The sequence below is a fragment of the Saccostrea cucullata genome, unplaced genomic scaffold (genome assembly GCF_032062105.1).
Source record: "Saccostrea cucullata isolate Sc308-1 unplaced genomic scaffold, CSIRO_AGI_Scuc_v1 ctg6964, whole genome shotgun sequence".
NCBI classification, from domain to species: Eukaryota; Metazoa; Mollusca; class Bivalvia; order Ostreida; family Ostreidae; genus Saccostrea; species Saccostrea cuccullata.
Genome location: NW_026928547.1, coordinates 1 through 16542, shown reverse-complemented (window position 1 = coordinate 16542; position 16542 = coordinate 1). Strand labels below are relative to the sequence as shown.

The following is a 16542-nucleotide window of genomic DNA, read 5'->3' as shown; positions in this document are numbered from 1 at the left end:
AGTAGCATTTTGAAACAATTTCACACAATTTTCTATTTTAGTAACCACGGCAACACCGTTCATCGAAATCAAAAACCGATGCACAGAATCATGTATCTTAGTGTAGTCTACTTGACTATGTGTGCCAAATTATATTGAAATCAAACCAAAATTGTAGGAGGAGTTGCATTTTGAAAAATTTCACAGAAATTTCTATTTTTAGTAGCCTCGGCAACACCGTTCATTGAAATCAAAAACCAATGCACAGAATTATGTATCGTAGTGTAGTCTACTTGTGTTCTAAGTTATTTTAAAATCGGACCAAAACTGTAGGAGGAGTAGCATTTTGAAAAAATTGTTTACAAACAGACAGACGGACAGACGGACGACAGACGCATAACTATTGCATAAGCTCTTCTGGTCTCTGACCAGTAGAGCTAAAAAATCACACATAGTGAAATGACTTTGTTTAATCCTCCCCTTTTCACATATACGATTTGACATTTTTATCAACTGTTACTTTGTCAGACCATATTGTAGTAAATTTTACAAGCGTCTTACTGGTCTTGTAAAAAGATCAATCAAAATGCTGGGTTAACAACTATACAATGGTTTATTGTTTACAACAAAAATGGCTCGTAAAAACACTTCTTGTTCGAAAGTTATAAAGTTACTAATTTTTCAGCTCTCTCATCACTTGGGAGCATACATTAACATCATCAACGAGTTTTGAAATGTGAAAAAGAATATTTATCTAGTGTATGACCTGGTATAATGTTTCACTAGAAACAAAATATTTAAAAGGATAGTAACCATTGTTATAATAGATCAATTCAATAAATTGTATGCGTGGTTTGTTCACTTTTTTTTCAAAACTCTAATCACATTATTTCCATCTCACATGGTATTGCACACATATTGTATTATCATTGTATTGGAAATACAATGTATACATTGTATTTCCTCGCAAGTTCCTTCTCAAACCACAGCACATCCATCTACACAGCAATAATCATCCATAGCTTTTACAAGATCAACCATTGTCACACGGCATCAAATGACATCTACACAGAAATAAGCACCTGTTACAGCTTTAAACAAAGGTATTTCACAGTATCTACACAGAATAAATCAAACATCCACTGCCGTCACAAGTTCAAACCATTGTCTTAAGGCGTCACACAACACATTAGGAAGGGAGTTAATGTCTCGCAGTATGATGTAGAAAGGAAAAGGGAAGTAATCCATGTAGGGCTTGATTTCTGGAAGCTGAAATTGACAAATACAGATGAAATGCATGTCTTAAATCTACATCACCATATTCTTGAACATGCTTGTCATCAAAGTCAGTAAAATGAACAAACATAATTTATTATCATTTCAGATCTAACAACTTTTGCAGTTCTCCCCTTGATGTGTCTCAACATATTTTATTTTATAATAACTAAAAGATATTTGGATTGAATACAATTTTTTAAAAACATTATCTGTCCTCTCCCTTTTTATAGGAAATGATATTAACAAAATTCTTTTAAAGAAATAACTTTCAGGAAAACATCATCAACAAGAGTTTGAGGGACCAAATCACAAAGTTACTTGCAAATATAGTGACATAAAGAGCATACAAGCTTGCTATTAATTACTTCTTATTAAATCCTTCTCTGATTTGTAGAGTTCTTACCTGACTTCCGCTTCTGAAAACTGGGACTTTAATGTCTAATATGGAATCCTGGAATTGGAAGCATCTGATATTTAATATTTAAAAGTAATACATGTATGACAAACTCATATTATCAACTAGATGCTGTCATGAGACAGTAATACCCGCACTATGGTGTTTGCCTCTAAATATACACTCATTCATATTGGACTTTCCAAGGCAGGGGCGTAGCCAGGGTACATTTCATGTGGACGCCTGGATAGGCTGGGGATTTGGGGTCCAAGGCGAAGCCCTGGTGGGGGGCCACGGGGCGAAGCTCCCGGAAGCTGGTGAATTTTTGTTTGACCTGCATGTTTGACCTGATAGCATTTTTCTTATCTTTTTTTCGGTTTGTTACGCAGCCAGATTTAAGGTCTGTTCTTCCCTTGCACAAAATGCGGACATTAACCTTAAAAATGAGGAAAGATCTGTCGAAAAGCGAACCCACTAAAACGATTTTAGACTTTTGAAGCTCGACAAAATACGTATGGTAACATACGATATATAGTTGGTGAGAGTGGTTGACTGCATAGTTTAGACAGACCACGAAATCTACTACTGGTTTTAACGTAGGATGTCAATACTTAAACAGGCCTTATTATTTTTTTTAAGGCTAAATTGAATTTTTACTAATTTTTCAATTTGTTATGTTCATATATAAAGTTAAATTATGATTTTTGAAGTCTCGCCTTAATCTGATTTTAGGTTAAATTGGGGGGCGGGAGGGGGTAGTTATCGTTACAGAAGTTAAGCATTGCGGTTGGAAGTTAATTTCCATTACTAAATATTGAAATTTTTGGCATGAAATAAAATTATCGACTGGGAACCGACTGGGCTTATACATTGTAGTATGCGACATTTACAGTAGAGAAACTCTTTAAGAATGTAATTACACTTTGGAAAAAATCATCAATATTCGATAGTAAACCAAAATCCGAGAAAATCTTTTAATTTTTATTATTTCTGAAATTATAATTTACTAATATTTTGCCAATATTATGAGTACGCTTTACAATATTATTCCTGTCTCGCTTTCCTCTCCTTTCTTTCTTTCTTTTTCCCTTTTTTTTTGAAAATGATGTGGACGTTTGTGCGTACAAACGTACGCCTGGCTACGCGCCTGCAAGGAAGAAGTCAAAATAATTCTATAATTATCACCGTACATGTATTCGTCAAATTGAACATAAAATTTTCAGATGACCATATCAACTCTGAGCCTCACATATGTATTTTAAAATACTTAATTCATAACCAGTCTGAAATAACAGAATTTAATTAATGATTGAAGTTAATTACTTAATTAGATTCAAATAAATAATTTTCCCATAATTTGGAACTTTGTAAATTTACTTTCTCAACGACATAAAATATTATTTTAGTACAAAGCGTTTTTGATGAATTTATCAAAATGTGCAAACTGATTTTAGTATTTGGTCGGAAAAAAACCCATTGAAAATACAACCCGATTAATTTGTCAATGCCTATCTCCCCCCCCCCACACACACACACACACACTCTCTCTCTCTCTCATTCTCACTTTTTTTAAAAAACATAGTTTAGTTTATTATGATAGTTTGAAATTTGTTCTTGTACTAAACAGTTTTATTTTTTACATTCACATTGGGTTTGCGTCACCCATTATCATATTTATAGATATCACCTCTCGGCACACCTCGGCCAATTCATACTGGCAACGGAATCAGCAAAGGTTTGTCGAATGAGATTATTTAGCACATGTACATTGTATGCTGACGATGCAGTGTGGTCATTTAAAATCATTTGTGTTTTAATTGGATTATATGGATTATATTTCATGAATTCGTTGTCACGACCTATGACATTCGGTAAGTACAAGATTTAGTATAGATTGCATAAAAATAAATAAATGCAAATGGTTAGGTTGAAGTTCAAAAAGGGTCAACATGGTCAAAGATCATCGCATGCCACAGTCGACAAATTTCACATTGTCAAGTTATCTCCCGTTGCGGACATTCAGTATATAACAGACGCAGATCCAGAATTTTTTTTCAGAAAGGGGGGGGGGGGGGTGTCACACCTCAGTCAAAAAAATCAGCCCAAGATTTCCTGAGATGGAAATAAAAAATAATAATAAAAACAATGATGGTGGAGTCCCTGTTTTCTAAGGGGGGGGATGTCCAAAGTCATTTTTATTCTCTGCAGTACATATATAGTCTTATTTGAATAACTGCTAATTCCAGGGGGGGGGGGTCTGATCTCCCTAGCCACAGACTCCCTGTACCTGAAATGACAATTGATCTTCTGACTCCATAATAGTAGAACATTTTTTCATTTGACTATTTATACATATTTTGTTTCCTATGTTTATGTATTTTTGTTTGTCCACGGAAACTTTAACCTTGCCCATATTTTTTAAGTGGATTGGGCTATACACATGGCTTCAATATTTCATAGGTAAATTTCTTTTGGCAAAACCTTTTAATGGGTACCACCAATTTTGACCTCTTGATCTCTTGACCTTGGAGTTTGACCCAATTTTACAAGAAAAATACCTTGAACTTGGCGTAAGTTTTGAACAGGTGGTGCTAGGACTTTCATGCTCTTACATGTGTAATCATTGTGAACTTTCAACAGGTATAATTATTTTTGACCTAGACCTTAGAGTTGAATCCAATTTTAACTTTAACCTTGGCAATAACTTTTGAACAGGTGAGGAAGTTCTAGGGATTTCTCCCTTTTTTCACATTTGTATTCCTTGTGACAAGACTTTCCCTTTGATACCAACAATTTAGACCCTTTGACCTTGACCTTGGAGTTTGACTTACATTTGAGAAACTTCAACCTTTGCCAAAAGCTGCCATAACAGTTGCTGTCACAACAAACAAACAAATTATTAAAAAAAACACAGAATACATGTACATATTTTATATTCAACAGATATACATCTGGTCATATCTCTAGTTCTCCCTTGAATGAGACATGGTGATATAAATTTTAAAAAATAATCATAAGAGTTGAAAAGGTTGTGCATATTGAAATATACTAAGCTCTGCGGATGAATTAGATTTACCAGTGTAGCTTTATTTTGCTACCCAAAGCACCTTGATTAACTATTTATAAGCATACTGTTTTCTGAAATGTACTGATTTCTGTTGTCCATCTGTTTATCTGCAAACTTTTCACATTAACTTCTTAAGAACCACTGGGCTAATTTCAACCAATTTACATTTAAATATGCAGGGTACTTTTTAAGCGCCCGGATCGATAGATCCCGGGCGTATATTGTTTTTGTCCTGTCTGTTTGTCTGTTTGTCTGTTTATCTGTTTGTCTGTTTGTCAACTTTAACCTTGGCCATAACTTTTGAACAATAAGGGATAGAGACTTCATATTTGGTAAGCATACTCCACTAATAAAGTCCTTTCAAATGACTTCAAGGTCAATGACCTTGTGACCTTGACTAAGACTTATATGCTAAAAATAGCTTTTTCCACTGTTTGTCATAACTTTTGAACCATAGGAGATAGGGACTTCATATTTGGTATGCATACTCCACTAATAGAGTCCTTTCAAATGACATCAAGGTCAATGATCTTGTGACTTTGACTGTGACCTATATGCTAAAAATAGCTTTTTACACTTTTTACCATAACTTTTAAACCATCAGAGATAAGGACTTCATATTTGGTATTCATACTCCACCGATTAAGTTCTTTCAAATGACACCATGGTCAATGACTTTGTGACCTTGACTGTGACCTATATTCTAAAAATAGCTTTTTCCACTGTTTGTCATAACTTTTGAACCATAGGAGATAGGGACTTCATATTTGATATGCATACTCCACCGATAAAGTCCTCTCAAACGACGGCAAGGTCAATGATCTTGTGACCTTGACTGTGACGGATATGCTAAAAATAGCTCTTTACACTTTTTGCCACAACTTTTGAACCATAGGAGATAGGGACTTCATATTTAGTACGCATACTCCACTGATTAAGTTCTTTCGAATGACACCATGGTCAATGACCTTGTGACCTTGACTGTGATCAATATGCTAAAAGAAGATTTTTTTAACTTTGTTGCCGCCGGGCGTGTAGTGTTTCACAAACACATCTTGTTCCAACATAAATCTTCTTCTCAAGAACAGCAAAGACATTTATTGTCCCCATTTTTGCTAAAGGTAGGGTACATTAAATCTCATTTGTTTGTCAATCTGCCCATCTGTCACAATAAATTTAACCTTGGTCATCATGGTCGTATATTTTGAATGAGAAGAAATAGGACTTTTATATTAAACATGTGTATTAGTATTAAATGGGACAATACCATTCTACATACACTATGATTTTCATTACCCATGATCTTGAAGTTTGACCTAATTTCCTTAAAAAATTAATTGCTTTGAATTGATCATTTTGAAAGATAAATGAAAGGGCATTCATATTACCTGTGATAAGACCTTCCAAAATGTATCATGACTTTTTGACTCTGTGACCTTGACCTTGAAGTTTAACTTAGTTTTCATTAATGTTGTATTTCCTTTTCATTGAGAAGAGATTTGACTTTCACATTTCAAGTGAACATTACCCATAACAAGAGGCTCCCAACATGCTATGATTTTTTACCCCTTGACCTTGATGTTTTAACAAAATTTCAAAAGAGTGAACTCTCCCAAAAGATGATAAGACCACTGTTTAAAACAAAAAAGGAGTTTAGGGAAGACTGGGCTTTTTCCATAAAAAACATCATTTTTCGACCTTTATTTGACTCCCCGGGGCAAAATCAAAATTCCAAAACCTAACTGCAATCTACATGACCCAACCAACCATCTCCCAAAGATGATTAGGATGCTGAATAAAATGTAAGAGGAGTTCAGGGAAGATGGGGCTTTTTCCATAAAAAACATCATTTTTCGACCTTTATTTGACTCCCCGGGGCAAAATCAAAACTCTGAAACCTACCTGCACATCTGCATGACCCCACCAACCATCTCCTAAAATATGATTAGGCTGCTGAATAAAATGTAGAAGGAGTTCAGGGAAGACGGAGCTTTTTGGACAAAAAACATAATTTTTATCCCCCATTTGACCCCCCGGGGCAAAATCGAAATTCCAAAACCGTACTGCACATCTACATGACCCCACCAACCATCTCCCAAAAGATGATTAGGCTACTGAGTAAAATGTAAGAGGAGTTCAGGGAAGACGGAGCTTTTTGCTTAAAAAACGTCATTTTTCGACCCCCATTTGACCCCCTGGGGCAAAATCAAAATTCCGAAAGCTTACTGCACATCTACATGACCCCACCAACCATCTCCCAAAAGCTGGTTAGGCTACTGAGTAAAATGTAGAAGGAGTTCAGGGAAGAGGGGGCTTTTTGGACAAAAACGTCATTTTTCGACCCCCATTTGACCCCCTGGGGCAAAATCAAAATTCCAAAACCTTACTGCACATCTACATGACCCCACCAACCATCTCCCAAAACCTGGTTAGGCTACTGAGTAAAATGTAGAAGGAGTTCAGGGAAGACGGGGCTTTTTGGACTAAAAACGTCATTTTTCGACCCCCATTTGACCCCCCGGGGCAAAATCGAAATTCCAAAACCTTACTGCACATCTACATGACCCCACAAACCATCTCCCAAAAGATGATTAAGCTACTGTGTAAAATGTAGGAGGAGTTCAGGGAAGAAAAGTGTGACAGACGGACGGACGGACGGACGGACGGACATCAATGATAACAAACACCAGGAAGACTCCGGCCTCCCGCGCCTGTCTGACGGCCGATCTCACCGTCTCCATTCCCTCGTTAAACAAGCCCCGCCCATCAGACACGATCAGCAGTAACTGTGACGTCTCGGGATTACCCAGCATTCCCCGCTGTCGGGAGCGAGCGTCCAGCATCACTGATGTGGCTTTCTTCAAAAGCTGAAAACAGAATAGACACAGAGTAAGTATGCTGTCGTACACAGACCTGTTATTATAACATTTATCAATGGCTACATTTGGTGCACATGTACTAACATCTCTTCAGTCCTACCTGAGCTACCTTGGTTTTCTTCTGTTCAAATGTAAACTGCTGTAACAATCTGGAACCTGAGTGACTTGTGAACTGCTCAGTGAATGGGTGAAGGACTTGTACAGACTCTCCAAAACTGTGGATATAATTTTTGCTTATTAAAAAATGAACTTGCCATACTACAATCTTTTTTTTAAAATTCCCATTAACAGAAACTTACTTTTACATTGATGTATAACATACCTGCAGATACTCAAATCCCCTGCCTCTAACAAAGTCAGAGCATTAGAAATCAACGCCAAGGACTCAAAAGCCAACTGTTAAAAGAAAATAAATCTGTAAAACTGACTGATATTTCTTTTGACATTTACAGATTAAAAATCATCCACAAAAATGTATTTTCCCCATCATTTTGTTGCCATTCTATAAATCTAATCCTTACTTTTGTGTTTTTTCCCTTTGTTTATCCTGGACTTTTTGTTTGATTTAAATGTTTACGTTTCTGTCTGTATCTTGACCTACCTTCCTCGGTTTTTATGACTGACCTGTTTGGAGTGGTTGTCCACCATACTTGAGGAGTCGTCTATAGCCAGCATGATCTGGTACTGTCGTTTGCTGGGCTTGGTACGACGGAGCCAGATTTTGTCTTTCCTGAACTGACTGGCGATGTATGGAATAACTTTCCTCATGTTTAATCTCTTCCCAGTCCGGTAGTCTCCCCTGAAACACACAAGGGAACTTTTTCATTTACTATCATAACTTGGTATTTAATTCTCCACTAAAACACATCATGTATAACTTATATAAATAAATCTGATTATAATACTGTTATTTATATTAAGTCTCCCACAAAACACTTAAAGTAACTTTTATAGATAAATCTGAATTAAAGGTACTTGGACACAGATTTGAAGTTAATATTTTCTCATTTTTTCTGTATAATATCACAAATTATATATTTTAATAGCATTTCACACAAAAATTAATTAAAAATCTTATTTCATTTAAAAGTTATTAAAACTTTAAATTTTTTGGCGGGTTTGATTGACACATCCTTGCACTTTCACAAATTTTAACTTTAATCTTAATCCTTAGGAAAAGTGGCAATTTTGATGTGTTTAAATGAGAAAGATTAAAACTTTTATCAAGAAAAATAATTTTATTCAGAGTAGAAATGTTAGAAAGCAAAACACCTTCACAAGTATCGTCATTCCGAACTAAGAGATGCATACATAGTTTAGCAAATCGAGCACACTCGTGTTATGTACACAGTTTTTGTAAACAGGGCTCGAGTTCTGTTATTGTTTATATTTAGAATTCACCGGGTGCGTTCAATCGTCACATTCTGCTTACCACAACTGCACGGACTGACAATATATTGTGTGTATGTTTTGCTTTCCAACTTTTCTGGATTACACATTTTTCATGAAAATTAAGAATAAAATTACAGAGTGCAAGGATATAAGAAATTTCAATTTAAAATATATAAGTCACATTAGTAACAGTAATTTCTGGCTCCACTTTTTTTTGGTTTGTGACCTAAGGAAAGACACTAGCCTGAGTCGTTCACACAGTTCAGGGGACTTTACCTGAGTTTTGTGGCCTGTGAGGGCTGGCTCTAACACTAGCCTGAGTTGTTCACACAGTTCAGGGGACCTTACCTGAGTTTTGTGGCCTGTGAGGGCTCTAACACTAGCCTGAGTTGTTCACACAGTTCTAGGGACCTTACCTGAGTTTTGTGGCCTGTGAGGGCTCTAACACTAGCCTGAGTTGTTCACACAGTTCAGGGGACCTTACCTGAGTTTTGTGGCCTGTGAGGGCTCTAACACTAGCCTGAGTTGTTCACACAGTTCATGGGACCTTACCTGAGTTTTGTGGCCTGTGAGGGCTCTAACACTAGCCTGAGTTGTTCACACAGTTCATGGGACCTTACCTGAGTTTTGTGGCCTGTGAGGGCTTTAACACTAGCCTGAGTTGTTCACACAGTTCAGGGGACCTTACTTGAGTTTTGTGGCCTGTGAGGGCTCTAACACTAGCCTGAGTTGTTCACACAGTTCAGGGGACCTTACCTGAGTTTTGTGGCCTGTGAGGGCTCTAACACTAGCCTGAGTTGTTCACACAGTTCCTGGGATAGAGTTGATGTCAGAGCTTCGTATCGGTGCCACGCCTCTGATGCTGCCTCCTCCTGTCAATTATATATTACAACTAATAATTATATAAATAAATCCCAGGAATATTATGTGCAGTTTAATAATCCAGAGATTATTAATGTACAATGTAATAATCCAGAGATTGTTGTGTTGTAACAAATGATTCCACTATTGAATATATTCAGAATCTATATTTTATCAGTAAAACTCACTGCCTCTGCTGTGTGATTAACTGTGTTGGTAAAGGTAGACAATTGTTCCTCTAATTCAGACCTAAGCTTCTCCATATCTAGGTCAGAACCCTGAAAAATATACATCAGAAAACCTCTTTTATGTTCATCAGGTTCCAGTAAAAGTTAAAAATAAAAAATATATCTGAATTTACAGCAGGAGTGAAAAATCTTTTTGTTTATATTCAGCAGGTTTTAACATAAGTTAGAAGAAATATCTGAATTTACAGAAGGAGTGACAAGACTACATAATTATGTTGACTATTGTCCTACCCTGACTTCTAGGTGGAGATTCTCCAGTGTGGTGTGAATTGTAGATTCCGGTCCCCTTGAGGCCCCCAGTGTTTCCTTGACAACACCCTCTGTTTCATACTTCTTTGTCTCCTCCTGATTTTCATTCATCCCTACTTCACTCATTCCTTCCCTCTCCTTGCTATGTTTGTCTTTTGTATTTAGGTGAGATGATAGCTTTTCCACATTTTCATCAATTTCCTGTGGAAAGATCAGGACTTCTTATAAACTATACATTAAATTTAATAATAATGAAATATCACAATACCTGAACTTTCTTAGCTGAAATCCAGAACAAAAGCTTGTGTGAAAGAGGGGGGGGGGGGTCTTTCTTAATTCGTACAGGTAATTTTCATTATCTTTTTCACTTTAAACCTCAAAACTCTGACAGGTGCTACAGAAGTTTTCTTTACTCACCTCTTCTTTGTCCTCTTCCATCATCACCTCCTCCTCCACCCCTTCATTCTCTGGATCCACCTCTCTATTAGGTACAGCCTCCTCCATCTGCTGCTTATCAGTGGCGACATCTAGTGTCTGAGCATCATGGGAAGATTTCGCATCCTTAATATGTTCATACAGCTCTGAGTCTTTTTCTGTAGAATCTTGATTTTCCTCACTCTACAAAATACAGATGAATCTAATTTCAATGTGAATGAAAGATGATTCAAGGTAACCACCCTTCTAATGACACATAATCTATTGATTTTTTTTTGCACTGCTCCTTACATTACAGATATTTACACCTGACTTGTTAACCAATCAAAACTTGTATTACAATCTACATAGGAAAAGCTTTTAACTACCTCCTCATTGGCAGAAGCCTCCTCAATGGTCTTCAGCTTCTTAAACTGGTTCTCGTTAGATCCCAAGCTTCTGTCTTCATTGGACTGACCAGCCTTTCTCTTCACAGACTACAAGTAGAATTACAATAGGATGTGTAATGGGTGGACACTCTGCTAATGGTAAATGTTTCTGCCTTACATGGATTAAAAATTTGGGCTTGGATATTTGTGCCTTTATATATATTACTTGTAATACAATAATGTATGATTTAGAATTCCTTAATTATACATAAACTCAAAGACCATGTATTTTTATGTAAGAACAAGAAAACTGATTCCAGAATACCTTCTGAGACTGATTGGTGGATGAAGGTGCAACCTTTGAACTTTGACCTTCATGACCCTCTTCAGCTTCTAAGTTTGAGGTTCCAGTTCCTTCACTCTGTAAATACATGTACATTACAGTTAAAGGTGTTTGCCACATGCATGTAGATGTATAAATCCCAGTTAGTATTACAACTCAACCATAAAAGACGAAGATTTGTACCAGGAACATATTTTGCAAATTTTATCTTTGCCATAATATTTTAACGTTTTATAATTATAAAGAAAGTTATAGAACTGAAATCAGTATTTTCTGAAATTCAGATCATTAACTATCTGCATTGGAAATAAGCTGCCCAGCCTCAATAAAGTCTGACCTCTTTCTGGTCATTGTCTGGTTCCCCTCCCTGATCCTGGGCTGATTCTGACTGCTCTACATTCTGGGAATCATGGGAAGTCTTCCCATAATTCTCTGCTGCCTGGGGTTTGTCATCCTTGTTCCTAGAGCTGTCTTCTTCATCTTCAGCACTGACATCTGTTGGTTCATTCTGAAATACGCGTGATCATTGAACTACTCACTATTTCAACAACATAATACTAGGAAATCATACAATATTAATTTGATTTAGTGTATTAAATCAAATGACATATTTTGAGTTAGTTTTGTACCTGAGAAGAAAACCCTGGATCCTCCTCTCCTTCTTCCTCTTGCCTGGTTCCTTGATCTTTGTCTGGTTCCTCTCCTGTCTGGTTATTCTGGTCCTCTGACATTTCTGGTTCCACTTCCTACGAAGATACATTATACATACTTGCCAACCTCCAGCATGTAAAAATCTGGTCATGACCAGATTTGGAAAGTAAAAAATCTGGTCATAACGTGTAACGACATTCACGACATAATTACCATGATTAAATTTTATAATATATATACAATTGAAAGTATTTGTGTATTGAGAATTCTTTTATTGAAAAAGGATTTAATTTACTATGACAAAAAAATTCATATATAATTTGATTTAATTTATATGTTAAAAATGAGAATTGAAGGTTTTATATTTCAATATTGACCTGATTCAGAAGTATTTAAGTGTGCATTTTTTTTTTAAAAGCCTTTTCACATGTTTCAGTTTCTGCTAAATTTGAAAGTAAACCAATTTCAGTTTTGAAGTTATTTTTCCTCTCTCTTACCGAATTAACTACTGTAATATGTTTTAAATGTGAAGTTAGGCCTACACAGTCTTCGATCACTTTATTTTATCTAGATTGAAAGTTTTTCCCCCCAAGATTCCACGATATGTACATAAACATCGTTTCTCTTTTTCTTGGTTCAATCAGAGACATGTGTTTGGTTCAATTTGTTCCTGTTGGCCCTGATAACGATCTAGTTCTATCGGAAGCCATTTTAATTTACTTCAAACATTGAATTGTCAAAACAACACCCAGTTAATTGTTTACACCTGCACTGATAATTAATCCATCGGCATTGTTTACGCGTAGATCTAAGCTTGGGTTTTAACTGGAAGTTAAAAGTGCAACCTAATTTACGAACCAAATCCGGAAATCGGGAGATTTTCGGGTTGTTTGGCAAAAATCAGGTGATAAGCATGACCTGCCAGGTCATAAAAAATAATCAGGTTACGCGTTGAAAAATCAACGAAATCGGGTGAGTTGGCAAGTATGATTATACAAAACTGGGTTAAAATATCTACTGTGCTATTTTTATTCTTTCTTAAATGGATGATCTGACTTTGATTATCTTTGAAGTAATTGTAGAAATGTATAAAAATATTCTCTTACTTAACATGATTTTCCAGCAATATATCAACAAGAGGCCCAAGGGCCTTGAATCGCTCTTCTGATAAGTTGTACAACCTATCACTTGTATTTGAAGCCTCTAACCCTAAGTATCCTTAGACCAAAGTTGCATCACCTGACAAAGTTTGATGATTCTTAGCCAATTAGGACTACTTCTTGGTCTACATTCTTGGAAAACCCAAAATGCATCAACTGACTCAGTTTGATTATTCTAAGCCAATAAATACCTAAGATACTTAAATATAGCCATAAAATGTCGAAAGTAGGTCACTGTGACCTACTTTTTGGTTGACATTCTCTGAAAACCCAAGATGCATCAACTGACAAAGTTTGATGATTCTAAGCCAGTAAGTACCAGAGATACCTAAATATAGCCAAAAAATGTCGAAAGTAGGTCACCATGACCTATATTTTAGTCGACATTTTTCAGAGTCCAAAGATGCATCTGCTGACTAAGTTTGATGATTCTAAGCCAATAAATACCTGAGATATTCAAAAGTAGGTCATCTTGACCTACTTTTTGGTCACATTCTGGCGAAAACCCAAGATGCATCAACTGACAAAGTTTGATGATTCTAAGCCAATAAGTACCAGAGATACTTAAATATAGCCATAAAATATCGAAAGTAGGTCACCGTGACCTAATTTTTGGTCGTCACTCTCCGAAAACCTAAGATGCATCAACTCACATAGTTTGATGATTCTAAGCCAATAAATACCTAAGATACTAAAATATAGCCATAAAATGTCGAAAGTAGGTCACCGTGACCTACATTTTGGTCGACATTTTTCAGAGTCCCAAGATGCATCTCCTGACCAAGTTTGATGATTTTAGGTCTGAAGAATCAAAATATGCCTTTGAAACAATTTGAAAACATATGCCTGCAAAATTCTAAAAGTAGGTCACAGTGACCTACTTTTTGTTAAATATGTTTTAAGGTCCCAAGATGCAGCAACTTACAAGACTTGATGATTCTAATCCTTTCAGTGCCTGAAATAATGGGATTAAATGTTTTAAGAAGGATAAGTCATGAAGTTTCATGACCTGAAATAAGTATTTGTTCAAGGACCCAATACATTAAACTGACTAAGTTTCATGATCATAGGCCTTAAAGTGTCCAAAATATGCCTTCAAATCAATTTGAAAACAAATGCCCGCATTTAAAAAGTAGGTCACCGTGACCTACTTTTGAATTAACATGATGTGAAGTCCTAAGATGCATCAACTTACAAGATTTGATGATCCTAGTCCTTATCGTAAGCAAAATATAAACATTTTTATTAATTGTAAATTTAGGTCAACTTTAAAGTGACCTTGAGACCACGCCCTTTGCCCCAGGGTAATGCCTTGAACAATTTTTTATCTTCAACATATCCTGATCCTTGTATGTAAGTTTGGTGAAAATCTGCCTGGCAGTTCTGGAGAAGAAGATTTTTTAGCAAAACTTTTGGTTTTGTTTTCCTGATTATCTCCCCTTGTTTTATTATTTTAGTAAAAATGCTAGCCCTTGGGCCAAGGATACCCTGTGGCAAATTTGGATGATTGACCAAAGGGTTCTTTGTTATGTAATTGTAAAAAGTTAACGCACACTGCACAAATGGCCATAGCATTAGCTCTTTGAGCCTTTGGCTCAGAAGAGCTAAAAATTGGTTCAATTTGATTTCATAATGCATCATGAAATTTTTTGTACATGTGTTATAGAAAAACAAATATTGTAATTTCTTAAAGTTCTTACTGGAAGAGTGTCCTCCCCTGTTTCTTCCATGTCTTGATTATCCCCCTTGTCCTCTGTTTCTGTCATCTCTGTGTCACCACCAGGGGGCTCTGATGGAGGCTCTTCTGCTTATGTTAATAAGTATGGTGTTGTATTTGAGGACATACTTATTTAGTTTTTCATAAATTGGCTTTTGAAAGGTTTTGACTTTTAAAATAAGCCTGTTAGGGGTTTTCCACATATAAAATTCATAATGCAAGATTGTATATTACAACTTTTTGTACAGACCTTGACCTTGGTCTTCCTCTGTGACCCCAGCCTCTTCTTCATCCAGCTTCATGTCGTCAGGGAGATCCATGTTGTCAGGGGCCTGCTGGGGTTCCTGGTTACCATGGTTAGGGTCGATTTTGTCGTCATCATATTCTGACTACAATACACAGAGACAATTATAAGCCTATTGTAGTATATTCTCAATAAATCATTTGAAGCATTAGTACAAGTATGTACTTCATCTACCTGTTCCAGTTCCTGTGGTTTATTAGTACTCACCTCATCTACCTGTTCCAGTTCCTGTGGTTTATTAGTACTCACCTCATCTACCTGTTCCAGTTCCTGTGGTTTCTGGTTTTCATCATTCTCCTCAGCCTCGTTTTCATCTGTCCTCTGCTTGTCTGATTTGTCGTCTGTTTCTGTCTTGTCTTGGTTGTCTTCCTTAGCAACCAGTTCACTCTTCTGCTCCTGCTGGGACCCAGGGCCAAATTCTTCTTTCTCCTTTTTAAATAAGAATTTAACTTTTGAAATTGACAAATACCTCAATTAAGCAGATCCTGTGCTTTTTATTACAGTACTATTCTAGTATATAAAACCAAGGTTATGATCATTTGACCTTTCTGCACTCACCCCCTGCTCCTCTCCCTCCTCTTCATCACTCCCCCACATCTGGTCGTCTAACTTCTCCGTGTCATTCCCGTCCACTTCTCCCATCTGTCTATCCAGCTCCTCTTCCTTCCCATCATCCTCTTCATCTGACCTTTCCTCTTGGTCTGCAGCTTCAAGGTCGTGAACTTTGCCCTCAAAGTCATCAGACATCTCTATGGCATTCTCCTCGGACCTGATGTCAGGCTGCTGGGAGGAATCTTCCTCTTTTCTCTCCTCTCCTGCTTTCCTGGCCTCATCAAGCTGTTTCAAAATATCGTATATAAAGGAAATCTCCAGATTTGAGCAAAACTTTCAACACAATTTTGGAACCAAATAGTAACAATGTAACAGTAACAGATTCAATCCTCAATCTGCTCACTAAAGTATTTATTAAGGCTGGTGGTCTTTACCTGGTCTTCATTTTCAATCTGATCACTGACGTCCTTGACCCCTTCACCTTGACCTAGACCCCCTCCCTCAATGTCCTCAAACTCTGTAGCTCCCTCTCCTGCTACCTCATCCTCAAACTCAGCTGGGACACAGAATCCCTGATAAAAACAAATAACAAAACATAGCAAGAACGCAGAATCCCTGATAAAAACAAACAACAAAACATAGCAAGAACACAGAATCCCTGATAA

General features: G+C 36.5%; 1 protein-coding gene across 1 annotated transcript; it reads right to left on the bottom strand.

The window, feature by feature from the left end:
* Window positions 1-1110: 1110 nt before the first annotated feature.
* On the bottom strand, window positions 1111-16449 carry LOC134277901 (midasin-like; the record flags this gene model as incomplete). The annotated part of the gene is made up of 18 exons (XM_062760196.1): window positions 1111-1248; window positions 7388-7585; window positions 7698-7812; window positions 7920-7993; window positions 8222-8396; window positions 9746-9861; window positions 10039-10128; window positions 10330-10548; window positions 10765-10965; window positions 11151-11258; window positions 11476-11571; window positions 11831-12001; window positions 12123-12239; window positions 15005-15108; window positions 15272-15410; window positions 15575-15754; window positions 15884-16162; window positions 16312-16449. Coding segments are annotated over 18 exons (2658 nt in total), but the record flags the coding sequence as incomplete, so codon positions are not given.
* Between the last annotated feature and the right edge of the window lie 93 nt (window positions 16450-16542).